At 38.8% G+C, this 19,025-nt stretch overlaps 1 protein-coding gene across 3 annotated transcripts in view; it reads right to left on the minus strand.

Moving 5' to 3' along the window:
* The window catches only part of PAX5 (paired box 5), a 247,605-nt gene that overhangs the window by 128,263 nt on the left and 100,317 nt on the right, over window positions 1-19,025 (minus strand). For all 3 annotated transcript variants that reach the window (XM_075825553.1, XM_075825552.1, XM_075825550.1), the window contains exon 6: window positions 14,809-14,984. In XM_075825553.1, coding sequence (XP_075681668.1) covers window positions 14,809-14,984 — 176 coding nt within the window. The remainder of the gene's footprint in view (window positions 1-14,808; window positions 14,985-19,025) is intronic.

Here is a 19,025-nt window from a genome sequence, read left to right on the forward strand (position 1 = left end):
GCAAAATAGGCTGGTTTCCTGTTGCGGGTTTTCCCCATTGAATTAAATGGTGAGGTAAAACTTGCAACACATAGAAGATGTTGCTATTTTTGCGGTGGAAAAGCTGCGTTTCCACCGCAAAAATCGCAACTCAGAAAAAAAAAAAGATTATACTTACCCAGCTCTCTATGCTTCTGCGCCCAGCTTCCAGGGATGACGTTTCATCCCATGTGACTACTGCAGCCAATCACAGGCTGCAGCGGTCACATGGGAAGAATCACAGGCTGCAGGGCGTCAGGGGGACGTGTCAGCATGACTACGGGTAAGTATAAGCTTTTTTTTCTTTTAGCTGCTGTTTTCCGCAACAGACATTCCGCCAAAAAAAATGCACCACAATTTGGTGCCGTTTTTTGGCCAGAATTCCCTGCGGGGACCAGGGCGGAAACGCTGTGTAGTTTTAGGCAGTATATTCGCCCTGTGTGAACAAAGCCCAAAACATTTTTTGTGCAACTTTTAACAGACCTATCCATGAAATATATAATGAGTAAGCTGAGGACTTAAAACATAGTATCAAACTGTAAAACCTATCTTTTTAGTCTTTACAGTAAAATTCTGTACAGTAAAATTTTTGCAGATGATACAAAATTGTGTAAAGCAATTAACACAAAGGAGGACAGTATTCTATTACAAATGTATCTGTAGACGTTGGGAGGCTTGGGCAATGAAATGACAAATGAGGTTTAACACTGATAAATGTCAGGTTATGCACTTGGGAACAGAAGATACATGTCACCATTACATACTAAATGGGAAAACATTGGGTGAAATTGACATGGAAAAGAAGTTAGGAATTTTAGTTGACAGTAAACTTAACTGCAGCAACCAGTGTCAGACAGCTGCTGCCATTGCAAAAAAGATAATGGGGGCATAAAAATAGTCACAAATGCACATGACGAGAACATAGTTCTATCACTTTATAAAGTGGACTACCCGTAGACTGCATGATCTGTCCCACAAAAAAGTATTGCCACACTAGACGCCCCCGACGCGCGTTTCGCCGTCAGCTTTCTCAAGGGGTACTCCTTGAGAAAGCTGACGGCGAAACGCGCGTCGGGGGCGTCTAGGGTGGCGATACTTTTTTGTGGGACAGATCATGCAGTTTACGGGTTGGTATAGCTCTCTGAGCCCTTGACTTTAGGCTCTCCCTTATGTTTGCTATGCAGTGTCAGTGAATTATCTACTGCTATATCTCTGAATTTGTGTTATGTGCCTTGGGTAGGTTTATATGACAATCACGTTGTTTGTCTCATCTATACTGCTTATGCTATACCCTCTTTTTGGATGGAGATGTCTGTACCTTACCACATCACATGATGTTTAGATTTTATTAGCATGTTATGCGTATATGTCCCTGTTGTACCTCCACGCTATTCTTTTATTTCTTGTATCATTGATTTTATCTTTTGATGGCCAATATACTGTCATGTGTATTTTAATAAAGTCTTTTTATATTTTCATGGTACAAATTGTGTGCTGTATGTCATTTATCCAGTTGTGGATATACTGTAGGTGGGTCGTTAATCCAGGGATTTATTCTGATTGCCATATTGGAGTCGAGAAGGAATTTTCCCGAAGATGAGGAAAATTGCCTTTTGCCTCATGGGGGTTTTGCCTTCCCCTGGGTTAATATTGTGAAATAATAAGTTGAACTGAATGGACATGTGTCTTTTTTTAGCCTTACAAACTACTATACTATGATACATTACAGCCATGTTATGTTCCCCAGTTTGTGGTATACATACAAGTGTACCTATCATTTAAACGTATTTCCCATAAATCAATCTCTTTGCCCCTATACCTGTCTACTGTACTATCTGTAACTGTTCAGAATTTCTGCACTCACTGAAAAAAACAACTGTGAGGCATGAAAGTTCTTGAGGCTTCTCACAGAGGGATCACAGAACAGAAACACTGTGTGAGGAAGGGGTAGGAGGGGGGACTCTGCTGATGCACAGATCCTCTTCTAATAAGTTTGAGACTATCTCACAGCAGAGCTTGCTTGAGACCAGCACTGTTCAGTCTTTTCATTGTCCTAAACCGTCTTCCGCTACTATGTCTGTGAAACAAGGGGTGAGGGTCTACAGACAGGCTGTCATGTCTCATGAAGAAGCAGGTTATTGATCACAGCATTGAGGCTGTGGGAACATGGGGCACTCACCAAGGACAGGATCAGCCACCTTTGCTAGTTTACTAGAAGCAGGCACAGTATTGTGGGTTGGGGACGGGGTGCAGTGCTCCTGAGTGTGGGAGAACATCCTAGCAGCTAGTGCACACCCCCTCTCAAGCTGAGTTTAGGAAAAATTTACATTTAGATATGGAGCCTGTAGAGGGGGCTAACTGCTGAAAAATTTATCATACAGGTAAAATTGTGGTCAGGAATATTGGTAAAATTCATGCACACACAAAACACATGATGGCTTAGGCTGGGTTCACACGACCTATTTTCAGACGTAAACGAGACGTATTATGCCTCGATTTACGCCTGAAAATACGGCTCCAATACGTCGGCAAACATCTGCCCATTCATTTCAATGTGTTTGCCGACGTACTGTGCCGACTACCTGTAATTTACGCGTCGTATTTGACAGCTGTCAAAAGACGACGCGTAAAATTACAGCCTCGTCAAAAGAAGTGCAGGACACTTCTTGGGACGTTTTTGGAGCCGTTTTCTCATAGACTCTATTGAAAACAGCTCCAAAAACGGCCGAAAAAACGGCGGAAAACGGCGCGAAAAACTTGAGTTGCTCAAAAAACTTCTGAAAATCAGGTGCTGTTTTCCCTTGAAAACAGCTCCGTATTTTCAGACGTTTTTGGCTCAGCGTGTGAACATACCCTTATTCTGAAAATTCACCTAGTATGATATAATAATAAATCAGATTATTATATTACATGGCAAATCGCTTCTTATTTTTTGTACTTATACCTTTCTCAAACACAACTGCTAGTTCATTAACAAGACATATGGTTACGGAGATAGAAAAAAACTGACTAGTGAATGTTACGGTAGTAGTGACAAGATCAGTTGAGAATCTGACCCGCTTCCTACTCGCATCTCAAGAAAACACAGATTCAGACAGAGGCGAGCGAGGGCAGGTTCATGCAGTTTGATAGCAGCGGAAAGCAGCAACCTGACAGCAGTACGATTCTGCCAGAAACTGGAGGAAAATTTACATTTCTACAAGTTCTTAACCTACAGCTAGAAGAACATTGGATGATTAATATACTCTCTTGATGTACCCAGAAAACAGCATTTTACAGCTGATACGTTTTATTAAGAGTGACATTAAACCTTTTCCAATAATAAAACGTTAACAGAAATAATCTGTCTACTTATAAAGATGTATTATAACAAATTGTTTTCTGAGTTTTGTTATATTTATATATCAAAATCTTAAACTGATATTACACAAATATGGAGAAATATAGATATACTATTCTAAACTTTCTAGGATCATGGGAAGAATCAAAATAATGGGGTGCTTTTAAAATGAGTTTTAGAAAATCTAATTTCAAAAGGAAATTCTGTAGGTTGTGTATATTTTCCACAAGGATGTACCCATCACAAATATTGTCCAAATAAGATTGAGTATTTAAGAATTTATTACTAATTATTAATAATTTTGTCATCAATTTATAGAATAATAATTTTCCTCTGGAGTGGATATTCCATAGCTCCAGTATTACAATGCATTTCGTCATCTATTCACAGAAACAAACATTTTTCTACAGTCTGACTAATAATGCATGAACTAGCAAAGCATGAAAGGGAACCAAGCAGGAAAGGTAGAGTATAGAAACATACACAATAAGATATCTTCTCACCACCCTGTGAGATATTTCACTTGTCTTGAACGTCCCAATAGCAACACTATTACAATCGTGGTTTAATCATTTCTTTTATATGAGCAAAGTATTGTATATTTGCAGAAATTTTCCATCATGATGTACAATATTTAGTAATTATGGTTCTAATAAGAACACAATAGCTCACTATATATGGTCTGGTCCCTGGCTTGGTCATTGTAGAAGAGACAGCATTGCACAGGATCACTTTAAGTTAAAGGGAAGGTGTCACGAGAAAATTTTTTTTTTATATGTTATTGCTTTTAGTATGTCATTAAAATACATTTTATTTATTTGTGTTTTTGTGTTGTACTTTTTTCTTTTTTCTTTGTTTTACATCTCTATGGGGGCTGCCATTTTTTTTTTCATTTCTGTATGTGTCGATTAACGGCACATACAGAGATGGAATACGGCTCATACAACCCCATAGAGAATGCGAACGGGAGCCGTTCCATTCTCTGCAGCGTACGGCGTCTGTGTGGGAACTGCGCATGCGGCGCTCCCACACAGACCAAAAAGAAGGTCTTCGGCAGAGCGACATCCGGCGCGATTTTCATGTGGACCGGAAGCCGCGGCTGGACAGTAAGATGACTACTTCCGGTCGCAGCTTCCGGCCATATGTTCAGATGCAAGGACTAGGTGCGGAGGCTGCGGCGGCATCGACATCAACAGCGGCGGCGGCGGGAGGAGCAGGTAAGTTATGTTTGTGTATGTGATGTGTGTGTATCTTCATGTTATACTGTGTGATTACCACTGTATCTAATCCTCCTACACTGTGCATTCGCTCAAAAAATGGCGGCACACAGTGTAGGAGGTTTGAAGATTCAACCCCCTCCTTTCTCCTGGCACTAGCCAGGATAAAGGAGGGGGGATTGTTTGAGCACACTAGAGCGAGTGTGTCTTCTCCAATTTTGAAGCATAAAGCAATGAGGTTGCTTTACCACATGCCAATGCTGCAATTTTGGGAATTGCTCCCTCTAGTGACCAGCACATGGAAATGTTATAAATTAGAATCTAATTTATAATATTTCCTGACTTGTGAAAAAATTAAAAAAATTAGAACAATGTGTAATCATTTATATACTAACTGTTTAACTAAAAAAATAAATAAATAATAATAATTTTCTAGCGACACATTCCCTTTAACTTCAGAACCATGCTACCTTGCTTTTCAGATTCCTTACCAATTATCTATGCAAATGTCAGGCTTGCTAGGCAGTGCATGAGTGAGTTTGGGTGCTTGATTAGCAATAGACCCCACCACCAGAAAAGACCATACTTGATCTCCATGCTCTCGTGGAGACATGCATATTTACCTTCTATGCACCTGCAGTGATTGGCTCTCCTCCTCTGCTTGAAGCTGGGCTCATAAATGTTCTATCTGAGTCCGTTTTCAGCTTAATAAGGTGCACCAATCATAGCCGAAAGTGCTGAACGCTTCTGCACCTTCGTTTCAGCGATGGTGCGGGTCTCAGCAACCAGACCCTCACCGATAAAAACTTCTGATATGTTTCTATGACATATGAAAAGTTTTCTGAAAATACAGTTACTCTTTAAGAGTTTTTTGTTTTTTGTTTTTTTTTTCAACTGAGCAGTTAGGCAGGAGAGAAAATGTCTTCCTGCCTGAGGTTTCTTTTAAAATGTTTGCAGGAGAAAGTCTTGTTGAAGATACCACCGATCAATTTGTTTATCAGTCCTTATGTAGGCCATAACCTCAGAGTTTATACTGTATTTTTGGAATTTTTTAATGCTCTATATTCCTTTTGCTAAAAATTGTCATAGTACACTATAGAATCATGTTACATTTCCCTTTACTAGCCTTTTCACAAATTAAATGACCCTTTCCCTACATATGTATATCTCCCAAAAGTAATATAATAGTAACATTTTTAAAAGTTTTCTTCTAGTTGTATGCAAATAAAGCTTAGTTATGTACATCTTTCCATCTATTGGTAGAAATCAGAGACAAATTTATTTCTTACAGTTTTTGTTATTATCTCACTCCAATGCAATGTAAGCTGAGCATCCAAAGAACAGATAAAACTGAACTGGGAAAGGACATAAAACTAAAGTGTGAATACATTGTTATTAACTCAATATAGAATTGGAAAAACTTGTAGTCCCCCCTAGTGTAACTCTCATGTGGGTGGAGTGATTAAATAATAGTTGCTGTTGAGCACCAGTCTAATAAGTTCATACATTCTATAGTTGATATCAGCTTTACTGATGCACATACAATATTATATATTACATAATACAGGAAAAAAAAAAAGAGATGAGCAACTAAATTCGTTCATGGGTTGCATAATAAAACTTATCAGGACTTATGCGTTCCCCGCATTCCAGCCACTATGCTCTCAGTCCTTCTTCCTCGATCCTACCTATCCCTAATCCATCCTTACCTGGTCATCTCTCTTCTATAAGATCCTATCTATCCTCCCCTTAAAGTATTTCTCTGTTATTGGTACAATGTTGAATTTTTAAGCATTGTTAAAATGTATTATTGCTACATTTTGCCTTATGTAATTGGACCACCTTGTGAACAAGTAGTCTTTATGCTAACATCTCATTTCTCTTTGGAGCTCAAGTTTGATATTGCTTTTATTTACATATTTACAGTGTATGATTTGGTGTTTTGAAATATCCAATGAAAACAACTGAAAGAACAAATGATCCAGTGAGGTTATGAAATTTTGCTTACATAAGATGGCGCCACCTAGTGTTCAAACATCCCTAGGATTTATTGCTTTATATTCCGTTTTTGAATACATTCCATAAGAATTTCTTTCTATATGAGAACGCTGAGCTCTTTCCTCCAACCATGAGTAAGGGGTCGGAGTCTCCCGAAACGTCAAGGTTGGAGGAGCTCAGCGTTCTACATTGAAAGAAATTCTTATGGAATGTATTCAAAAAATGGAACAAAAAGCAAGAAATCCTTCACGTACAAAGCTGGTATCGTGAGTAATTTTATTTAATAAAAAATAAAAAAAAGTTATAAGTTACAAAGAAGGCTGCATATGATTGCATATCTTGGATATTAAAAAAACAAATTCACACCACCAATTTTCAATCGTAGAAATTGTAATTCCATTGAAATTACATTGCAAAAGATCCATTTGAGCTAGGCTTCCCATATAATACTCCTTCAACAAAAATAACACAAGATAATTTTCAAGTGGGTTTTAAATGCAAGCCCGCTTGTAAATTTATCAATTTAATCCATGTCGGTGATCTCTCCTAGGAACAAATCAAGTTGTTAATCTCATGGTTCCGCTTAACAAGATATATTGATGTCGCAATAAATGGGAAACATTTAACTATTAATTCTTCCATTTTGCTTTAACAGACAACTGCAAAAACAGTGGATCTGGGAAACAGTTAAATAGAATGACTGTAAAGCATTATTCAAATGTACTTGGTTATTCCATGGAGAGTAAAAATTAATGGAAAACTGTGGAAACAGTCTGCAGTAGATAGTCGAGGCACTTTATTATTTTTAGAATATAACTGGGAAAATTAGAATAATAGTCAGGATTGTGTGTAACTGGAAAAAGATATATGTTTTACAGTTAAAACATTAAAGAGGATCTGTCAGCTCTCTCTATTTTACTAAATACTTGTATTAGGAAAAGTTAAAAATCAGCAGCACATCATAAGCCCCAGTAACTTTGGGGAATAATTTTCTTTTGGCATGCAGTCTTAGGGTGTAAGGCGGTGTCGAGTTGAAAAAAGCCTTTTATTTCACCATAACATAACGACGATTCGACCCAAGCATGGGTCTTTCTCAAGCCTCAAGGGTTGAAAAGTCGCTATGTTATGGTGAATCAAAAGGCTAATATAGTTTTATTATTTAAAATTTGTGTGCTGCGGTTTTTCCCAAATATTTGTATTACCCATAAAATAAACATTCTCGAGCATCTTATCTTAGAATTCTACGATGTACCGTTCCTCTGTTATTCCTCCTTCAAATGTATGAATAAATTAACAACTGGGTGTTACCAGTTGGCGGTTGTCCCTACACAATCTGACACTGTCCAGTGTTCACATTTTTAGACTGTGTAGAGACACACCCTTTTGACAAGGGAAATGGTAACCCCCTAGTTGGCAATTTATTCTTACATTTCTAGGTGGAATAACAGAGGAATTGCACAACGCAGAGTTCTAAGGGAAGATGCACCAGAATTGTGTTAATTTTTGGGGAATACAAGAATTCACTAAAACACACAGAGGAGAGCTGACAAGTCCTCTTTAAAACACTTTAATGATCCAGACTTATAGAGGGAAAAAAACTACTGAAAAACAAGACATTAACAGACTTTGTAATATACCCAAATAGACTTATTAGCATGATCTTTATAATATCCTTCCCCTTTGGTTTCCATCATTCCGGAGCGATGACTAGCAGTTATGTTATGTCTATAGTTTTGTAACATTATGTGAATGTGCTGTCAATACATTGTAGGCCCCAATAGCATTTCATTCATAGTGACATAACAGCCATTGGGTGTCACAGCAACATGACAAGTCACTATGGACACAAAGTTATTACGGCCTTGTAAACCCCAAAATACATGGAGAACAGCGGTGGAGGAAAAAGGATGAAATTTAACAGTAAGTATATTACAAATATTTCTTCTGCTTTACAGGTTCCCGAGGTTTCTAAAAAGTGTTCAGATTCCGAACAACCCCTATAATCTGGTAGTACATGCCCAGTAGATTGTAAACGCAGCTCTTTGGGGGTTGGAGCCTTCCTTACCTAGACAGTTGAAATGAGCTAAAAATGTATTTATAATATAGGACTATGTGTTCCTATTGTTCTCATCACTTGTAGTGTTCTTGTGACAGTTTACATAATCCAATTGTCTTCTCTAATTATGTTACTTTGGGACTCCAAATGTATCGAAATGCAATCAAATGATCTGTATTATATGGGTTCTGTAATGTATAAAATAAATATATATACAGTAAAGTCACATTATTATGACCACCAGCTAATATCCAGAGTAACCACCGTTTGCAGCACTGACACCAGCTAGATGGGCTGGAAGTGACTCTATAAAGTGCTGAGGTATCTGGAGCCATGCTGACTGCAGTGCATCGCACATTTCCATAGATCCATAGAGACGATCGAGGTGGTCCTACAGATGCTCAATTGGGTTCAAGTCTGGTAAATTAAGAGGCCGGGGAAGTTTTTGGAAGTCTTGGTCGTGCTCTTCCAACCACTGTCGGACATTTCTAGCCAGGTGACATGTTGCATTGTCTTGCTTGAAGATTCCTTCTGCCCCAGGAAAGACAAACAGCATGTATGGGTGGATGTGATCTGCAACGATGGATTCATACCCAAATCGGTTCAGAGTGTCTTCCAGACCATAACGCTGCCACCACCAGCTTGTGTTCTGCCAGCAATGGTTGCCGGGTGTTTGTTCTCTGATCTTTCTCGCCTGACACACCAAAGTCCATCCGTTCGATGAAGCAGAAAACGTGACTCATCAGAGAACGCAACTCTTTGCCAATGATCGGTGGTCCAATTCCGATACTGCCGTGAAAATTGAGGCCTTTTTTTCTGATGCACCTTTGTTAGCATAGGAGCAGTGATTATCCGTCTGCTTCAGAGCCCCATACGCAGTAGGGTTCGTTAAACTGTTGTTTTAGACACACGTCAGGTAGCCCCCTAGTTGATTTTGTGAGCTGCTCCACTGTAGCGTGTCGTTCGGCCCTCGTGGATCTTCGTAGCCGACATTCACCTCTCACATCAATGGCACGTGATGCTCCGCAGTTTCCATGTCGGTTATTCCCAATGGTGCCATTTGCCCACTCACGATACACTTTCACCACAGCAACACGCGAACAGTTCGCAAACTGCGCTGTTTGAGAAATATTGCAACCCTTGGCCCGAAAGCCAATAATCATCCCTTTTTACAACTCTGTAAATCCCCCTTTTTACCCCTGGCAACAATCAGTGATATGTGTTCAGACAGCCTATTTCGCACCTTATATACCCACCAAGCCAGCCCACTACACATCACTTCCTTCATGGGCTACGCGCTGCAGACGTCGAAAGTAGAAGGTGGTCATAATAATGTGACTCGACTGTATATATATAATGTGCAAAAGTTTTAAGAAAGTTGTGGAACAATGCTGCAAACTAAGAATGCTTTCAAAAATACAAGTATTAGAAGTTTTTTTTATCAATTAACAAAAAACACAGTAAATAAACAGAAGAGAAATCTAAATCAAATCAATATCTGGTGTGACCACACTTTGCCTTTGAAACAGCATCAATTCTTCTAGGTACACTTGCACACAGTTTTTGAAAGAATGAAGGAACACGGCAGGGAGGTTGTTCCAAGCATCTTGGAGAAGTAACCACAGATCTTCTGTGGATGTAGGCTTCCTCAATTCCTTGTGTCTCTTCATGTAATATCAGACAGACTCGATAATGTTGAGATCAGGGCTCTGTTGGGGCCATATCATCACTTCCAGTGCTTCTTGTTCTTCCTTACGCTGAAGATATATCTTAATGACATTGGCTGTATGATTGTGGTCGTTGTCCTGCTGCAGAATAAATTTGGAGGTAATCAGATGCCTCCCTGATGGTATTGCATGATGGATAAGTATCTGCCTGTATTTCTCAGATTTGAGGACCGCATTAATCCTGACCAAATCCCCAACTCCATTTGCTGAAATGCAGCCCTAAACTTGCAAGGAACCTCCATTATGCTTCACTGTTGCCTGCAGACTCTGATTATTGTACCGCTCTCCAGCCCTTCGGCGAACAAACTGCCTTCCGTTACAGCCAAATATTTCACATTTTGACTCATCAGTCCAAAGCACCCGCTTTCTATTTCTGAACCCTGGTTGCTATGTTTTGTTTTTTTTGTGCATAGTTGAGTCACTTGGCTTTGTTTCCATGTTGAAGGTATGGCTTTTTGGCCATAATTCTTCCATGAAGATCACTTCTGGCCAGACTTCTTCGAAGAGTAGATGGGTGTACCTGGGTCCCACTGGTTTCTGACAGTTCTGAGCTGATGGCACTGCTGGACATCTTCTGATTTAGAAGGGTATTAAGCATGATGTGTTTTTGATCTGCTGCACTTTTTCCTTGACCGACCACTGCGTCTATGGTCCTCAACGTTGCCCATCGCTTTGTGCTTCTTCAAAAGAGCTTGAACAGCACATCTTGAAACCCCAGTCTGCTTTGAAATTTTTGCCTAGGATAGACTTTGCTGATGGGGTATAACTAGATTGTGTCTTGTTGCTGTGCTCAGTCTTGCCATGGTGGACCTGTGACATGAAACTCCTCCACAACCTCACCTTTGCACCCTGTTTTAAGCCTCCTACACAACTGTTTCTGCTACAGGTAATGACTGTGTTTCAACCTACATATGAAAATGATGATCATTATCAACTATTTTGTATAATTGGTTAATCATACACCTGACTATAATCCTACAAAGTCCATTTTGTGCAAGTGTACCTAGAAGAACTGATGCTGTTGTGAAGGTAAAAGATGGTCGCACCAAATTTTGATTTTGATTTCTCTTCTGTTTTTCTAATTGATAAATAAAAACTATTAACACTTCTATTTTTTAAAGCATTCTTACTTTGCAGCATTTTTCCACAACTGCCTAAAACTTTTGCACAGTACTGTAGATATATTATTATTATTATTATTATTATTATTATTATTATTATTATTATTATTATTATTATTATTATTAATAATAATAATAAACATGTCTACAATGAGCATGTTTCTAAATATACAGTGCTTTGCTAAAGTAATCACCTCCGTTGCTGTTTTTCCTGTTCTATTGCATCACAACATGGAACTAAAATGGATTTTAAATTAGATTTTATGTAATAAACCTGACAAAATAGTCCAAATAGTAACAATGGAATGAAAAAAATATACCTTGTTTAAAAAACAAAACTGAAAAGTTGTTAGTGCATATGTATTCACCCCCTTTGCTATGAAACAACCTAAATATGTTCTGGTCAAACCAATTAACTTCAGAAGTCAGATAATTAGTTGAATAAGGTCACATTATCTGTCCCAGGACGTCAGTATAAATACACATGTTCTCAAAGACCCTGAATCTTTAACACCACTAAGAAAGCAACATGAAGACCAAGGAGCTCTCCAAACAGGTCAGGGACAAAGTCTTGGAGACGTATAGATCAGGATTGGGTAATAAAAACATATCCCAAACATTGAACATCCCACGGAGCACCATTAAATCCATAATAACAAAATGAAAAGAATATGGCACAACTACAAACCTGACAAGAAAAGGCGGCCAACAAAAAAAACTCACAGACCGGGCAAGGAGGGCATTCATAAGAGATTCAACAAAAACACCAACGATAACACTGAAGAAGGTCCAAAGATCCACAGCGGAGATTGAGGTTATCTGTCCATAGGACCACTTTTGAGTACGCCAAACAGCATGTGGCAGACTCCCCAAACACATAAAAGACGGTTCTCTGGTCAGATGAGAAAAACTTTTTGGCCGTCATTGGAAACGCGATGTGTGGTGCAAACCCAACACTTCTTAAGGATTGAAGGAAAGATGGATGGCAGTAAATACAGTGCAATTCTTCAGCAAAACCTGTTTCAGTCTGCCAGGGATTTGAGACTGGGACGGAGGTTCACCACCTTCCAGCAGGACAATGACCCTAAACATACTGCTATAGCTACTCTGGAGTGGATTAGGGAAACGTTTAAATGTCTTGGAATGGCCTAGTAAAAGCCCAGACCTCAATCCAACTAAGAATCTTTGGTGTGACTTGAAGACTGCTGTACACCAGCACAACCCATCTAACGTGAAGGAACTGCCTGGAAGAATGGGTAAAAATCCCGGTGTCTAGATGTGGTAAGCTTATAGAGACAACCCTAAGGGACTTGTATCTGTAATTGCAGCAAAAGGGGCTCCACAGAGTATTGACTTTCAGGGGTTAATACTTTTGCAAGGCAATGTATACACATGCCTGATAATAATCAGCTAGATAAACCTACTAGATCACAAGATTTCCAATAAAAAACAACCTGAAATTATATGATTTTTAGTATATAGTTATGATAAAAAGGAACATGAATTCAAGCAAAGTTTTACACGAGTCACTAAATCTGGTTATTCGAAATATCCTTTAAAATCAAATGAAAGTTCATTAAAAGGTAGCCAAAAACTCACCCATGAATTAGAATACCCATAATTTATTTATACATATGTACAGTAAAAACCAATTTAAAGAAGATCTGTTTCCTCTACTGACATGTCTGTTTTAGTAAATACTTGAATTCCCTCTGAAATACCAATGATGGTGAATTTTTCCCTAAAACTCATAGCTGTGTCATTCCTTTGATACTCCTCCAGAAAATTTATGAATAAATTGATGACTGAGTGTTACCATTTACCCTGGTCAATAAGCTGTCACACTCTACAAAGACTGACAATGACCAATCATTAATGACTGTGTCAGGATGTGTATGGGCACACTCTATTGACAAGCGGAATGGTAGTACCCAGTTGTCAATTTATCCATAAGTTTCCAGTAGGAATAACAGTTGAATTGCACAATGCAGAACTCTAAGACAAGAGACTACAGCATTACTAAAACATATATTTCAGCAGAGCTGACTGGTGCTCTTTAATCTGAGAAACCTATTATCTGGAAATATTAATAATCTTTCCACTACTCTCACAATATAATATGCGGTATTTGATAACAGAAGCCTGTAAAACCTGTAAAAATTATGGTATCCATCTAAGGGAACTAATAAAAAGTGTAAAAAATAGTTAAATAAACTTTTCAGTAGTGTACAAAAAATAAAAAAATAAAAATAAAATAAAAAAAGTTGAAAAAAAAAAACATTTCCCATTCTTCCTCCATTGTAATATAAAAAAGAATAAAACAAACAAAATTGGTATTGCCGCATCCATAAAAGTCCACACTATTACAATATACTATATACTATTATTATCTCGTATGGTGAAAGCAAAACAATTATTTTTTTAACAAATAGTTTTTTCTTTGTAAAAGTAGTAAAAGATCAAAATAAACTATATAGGCTTGGTATCGCCAAAATCATATTGTCCAGCAGAATAAAGTTAAGTTGACTTTTTTACCGCATGTAAAAGCCGTAAAAAATAAACCCAAAAAACAATGGACGAATCACAGTTTTTTTTAGAATTCCACCCCACAAAGAATTTTGTGTCAGTTTCCCAGTACAGTACATGGCACTGTTCAGACGTGGCGGAATTTTTCCGCTGCAAATGTTGGTGCAGATTCAGGGCAATTACGCAACAGATCTGCACCAACATTTGCATATTTGACAGGTAATTCAGACGTTGCAGATATCACAGCGGACTTGCCACAGATTTCAGTTTTTGCATTGCAGAGGCTGAAATCCGCAGTGAAATTCCGCTTCTTCTCCGCAACATAATGAGCATGCTGTGGAGGGAAAAATCTGCACCGCAGCCTAATTTCCGCACAGTTTTTTTCTGCAACGTCTGAATTAAGTTTCCTAAAAATGTATAGAAACAAATGTAAAAAACGGCTGCTGCAGAATTCCACTGTGGACTGTCCGCAGCGGAATTCAACAGCAATTCCGCCACGTCTGAATGTGCCCTATATGACGCCAATAAAAACTACAACTCCTCCCACAAAAAAATAAGCCCTCACACCATTCTATTGATGTAAAAATAAAAAAAGTTAGGGCTCTTGGATGGTGGGGATTGAAAAACTAAAAAATTTAAAATGGTTTGGACTTAAAGGGGTAAAAGTTTACTCCCACTTCAAAGGTAGGTTTTTCTAATATTTTCGGAAATATGTTTAGATCACATACAAGCACTATTCCCTCAAATATAAGTTTCAATGAAACTGAAATAAATATAGAAATTGTTATTAAAATATAAATATTACCTGTTCTGGTTTGATGGGTTCAGTAGTTGTGAAGATATCAGTGTAATGTTGCCTCTCAAATACCCGATCCAACACTTCTAGTTGTTGTTGAGTAAAGAGGTCTCCTCGCATTTGTTTTCGGAGAAAGTCTCTTCCTGGAAGTGAATGGCCATTTGGTATGGGAGATTCATGAATTCCTAAAAAACAAAATGCTGGTTTGAATGTAAGCAGACACAAGAACTGCACCATCAAAGCTCAAAATAGCGTAAATTATGGTGTCAAAACACACCACAAATATTCTTGAAACTCTATGTTCATCATTTTACAGTTTATATATTGAATAAATCTACATATAACGAGAGATTTTACAATTACTGTGTATTGAGATACACTCTGTACTATAGCTCAGAGCTATATTCACAATTCTACAGGTCATGGACAGCAAAACAGCATAAGTGACTTGTATTAAAATGTAACTTACATACTAACATACATGCTAAATTTGCCCAAAGGACTCATTTTGGCCTCCTTCAGGCTAGTATGCTTTGGTATACCCTTTTTTTAGTATGGAATAGTAGACTATGCTATTCCATCCCACAAAAAACATCTACCACTCGGCATAATTTTTTTTTTTAACACGGGAGCCTATGGGTTACAAATGCCACTTTGTAACATATATTACACAGGCATCCATTAAACGTATATGTCATGGGCTTTTCAGTAGCTTTTCATGATGTATACATTAAATGGATACCATATTAGTCTATAAGTGACGAATGCCTATGACGGATGCCTAACAGTGGTATCTGTCACCAATAGGCTGTATTGGTATTTGTTTAACGGAAACATCATAAACTTTCATTACCCCTTTTCATAACGTTTCGATTAAAAGGATACCATTATAGCCTATGTGTGATGGAGCTTTTCCTGGCGATTTGAATGTGGCCTATACTGTACTTTGTGATGGATTTTTCAAAGCAGAACAAATATGCCACATGGACATGATCTAATATAAGAGAAGTAATGCAATATGTTAAATTACTCAGATTTGTACGTATATTAATTCTATATAAACTATAAAATGGTGTTTAAACTAGGCTTTAACTGAAATTGAAGGTGTCAGTAATTAATCTCAGGGGGATAGTTATAGGGGGTGTAGAGGAAGCAGTCACACTCGAATCCTAGTGCCTGTGGGGGCTCCTCTGCCACATAAGCCGACATCAGTATTATAAATAGCACATGGTAGGTGGGGAATCTTGTTACAGATTTTACATGGGGGCCTAGGAGGTTCAAGTGGCTCCCCTGCTGTAAGGATATGTATTTATAAATTTTTAGGATAAAAATACCTCGTTTTTGAAAATATGTGGGGTTTTCAGGAGCTACATGAAATTGTATCGGGTTCCCAGGGAAATGCAGAGGTGCATACTAAGGTATATTTCTGTATTTACATTTCTTCTTAACCCAAATGAACATTAACCGTGATGTCCTATAGAGCTAGAAACTGTTAATTCACTTAGACAGGTCTACTGTAATTACCTTAGCAAAAATGTTGCGTTAATAAAATGCACAATTAAACTCATTAACATTGAATATACAGATATGGGAATAGAAACAGTTGGAGGCTTCATTATGATGAAAAACATTAGATATTTCATATGTGCAGAAGCTACAACAGAAAGTAAGATACCATTGCATGCAAAACTTTGGAATCATTAAAAATTGCCCTTGTTTTTTAAATAATTGATACTTTTCTTTATTAAGATACCATTAAAGGGGTTATCTCATGAAAACAACCCCTTATAAAAAATAAATGAGCAGCTGATCACCGTGGGTCAGGCTTTTTTCACCCCCGGGATCGCTGGGTGTAGCCATGGCCAGCCACACACAGAATTCTAGCATTACATGTCGGTCAGTCAAATTAATCGCTGTCCATGTAAAGTCATTTGAATTGACCAGAAATAATAGTGTCACAGCTCTTCAGATATTTTAGATTTTCAGACGCTTGGTATTCTTTTAAAGCATGATATTTTATTTATCTTTCGAGGAATACAATTAAAAAATATTCAAGGTGCTATATACTTCTTGTTACAGACATTTACCTGAGTATATATCAAATACACACAATAAGGCACAATTAAAAATACTGTTGCAAGCGCCACATAATATTCAATAGGTTACAGTATTTTCAAATCCTAACATATTTGGAGAGAAAACAGAAACATGTAAAACAAAAAACAAACAGAACAAGAACTATAGTTCAAATATCTATAGCCAAATACCATCCAGAATGTATCTACTTAAGTGGTAATAGCTAGAGGGGGAGGGGGCAAGTGTTTTAGTAAGTAAATGGGTGTTCTCTGTTGTAAAAAAGAGGTCCAGGACTCCCATTTAGAAATGCATGTACAGTAGATCTAAGACCATTGGACGTTGCAACAAGGAGTTCATATTGAAATTGTGTATCTATTCTTTTAAGAACCTCTTTAATGGTATAGATTTAAATACCATTACTTTTAAATTTAGATGTTAGGCATAAGCGTGCGGCCGTTATATTGACTTTATCCCGACCAGTTTTCTGACATTTCAGACTATAAAGTTAATGTGACTAAATCGCACATCTTGTCTTTTAATGTACCAAAGACAATGCTTGAACCTCATTGCAAGTCATGTACAATTGAAATGGACTGAACACTCTGTTACCTATTTAGAAATCGAGGTCTCTTCCACAATATGAGACCTGATTGAACTGAACATGCCATTCCTTCTCCATGATCTCCAAGATGCTTGGTATTGTGGCTGTCAAAACTTTTTACATTTTCAATGGATATTTAAACGCACAACTTCCCAGAGGTGTTATTGGCTTTTAGAGTATTTTTCCCTGACCTTATGGTAAAGTTAATCCCACAAGAGTTAAGCTGGCGATTGTGCTGGCCAGTCCATCAAATACCTTTTATTGTAGGTCATTTATGCAGCAATGAAATTGACACTAGTTTTGAACCATAATCTGTTTAGTCTTAAAGTAAAATTTTACAGGTAACATATTTAAGGCCCTTTTACACGGGCCACTTATCGGTCAAACGAGGGCTCATTCCCGATCATTGCCCTGTGTAAGCAGGGCCACGAACAGCCGATAAATGAGCAAACTCTTATTCATCGGCTGATTGTATAGTTTTAAATGACGAAAATATTATCGTTATCGGCCACACATCTCCCAGTGTAAACAGGGAGATGCGCTGCCGACATGATAGAAATGTACACTGCCGACATGATAGAAATGATAAGGGGACCAGCGATCATAGTAACGAGTGCTCATTTCCATACATAGCTCCTGGTGACAGGAGCAAACGAGCGCCGATCAACTAGCTGTCTCATTGATCGGCGCTTGTTTAGACGGCCCACATCGGGCCGTGTAAGAGGACCCATAGTATGGAAAAATTATATATGGGTGTAATGGCAGGAAGGAGGTGAAGGGAAAGTGAGCCCTAATCTACCCACCGCCCTGTCCCTGCCTACTTGCAACGACCCGCCCTAGGCGACGAGGTACAACTGGGCGGCGGTCCCTACGCTGGCTAAGTGCACAGGAAGACAAACAGGGAACACGCAAGGGAAGGGGCAGTAGCCACGGAACGCCACGAGGAAACGGGGCGGCGAACGAACAGTCAGGACCAGGACGAAGGAGTACACCCGAGCGGGCACGGAGACAGAAGCAAGCCAGGGCAAGCAAAGCAGGTCAAGCAGAACTGCAGCAAGGCAGAAGCACGGCAGAAGCAGGCTGGAGCAAGCAGCAGTGGGGCCAGGAATCCAAAAGAATTACAAGCACTGAGGGAGAGCACAGGGCAGGTAATAAAGGGCAGGGGGCGGAGCTAACTCCGAGAGACCAGGCCGCGATAGGCTCTCCCACTCCTGAGCCTGCCACCCTGGTTGGTGGGAGATGGTGTCAGTCGAACAGGTCTGGCCTCAGGTGTGGATTGATTAATCCCAGGAGTATAGCTAGATGAAGTACCTGGCAGATCCCTAACAGTACTCCCCCTTTTATGAGGGGCCACCGGACCCTTACTAAGGGGACCCGGTTTAGTGGGGAAGAGGAGGTGGAACCTCCTGATCAATACCCCAGCGTGAACATCACGGGCAGGTACCCAAGTCCTCTCCTCCGGCCCGTATCCTCTCCAATGGACCAGGTACTGGAGGGAGCCCTGGACCATCCTACTGTCCATAATCTTGGCCACCTCGAATTCCACCCC

Source organism: Rhinoderma darwinii, chromosome 1, assembly GCF_050947455.1.
Source record: "Rhinoderma darwinii isolate aRhiDar2 chromosome 1, aRhiDar2.hap1, whole genome shotgun sequence".
Classification (NCBI taxonomy): Eukaryota; Metazoa; Chordata; class Amphibia; order Anura; family Rhinodermatidae; genus Rhinoderma; species Rhinoderma darwinii.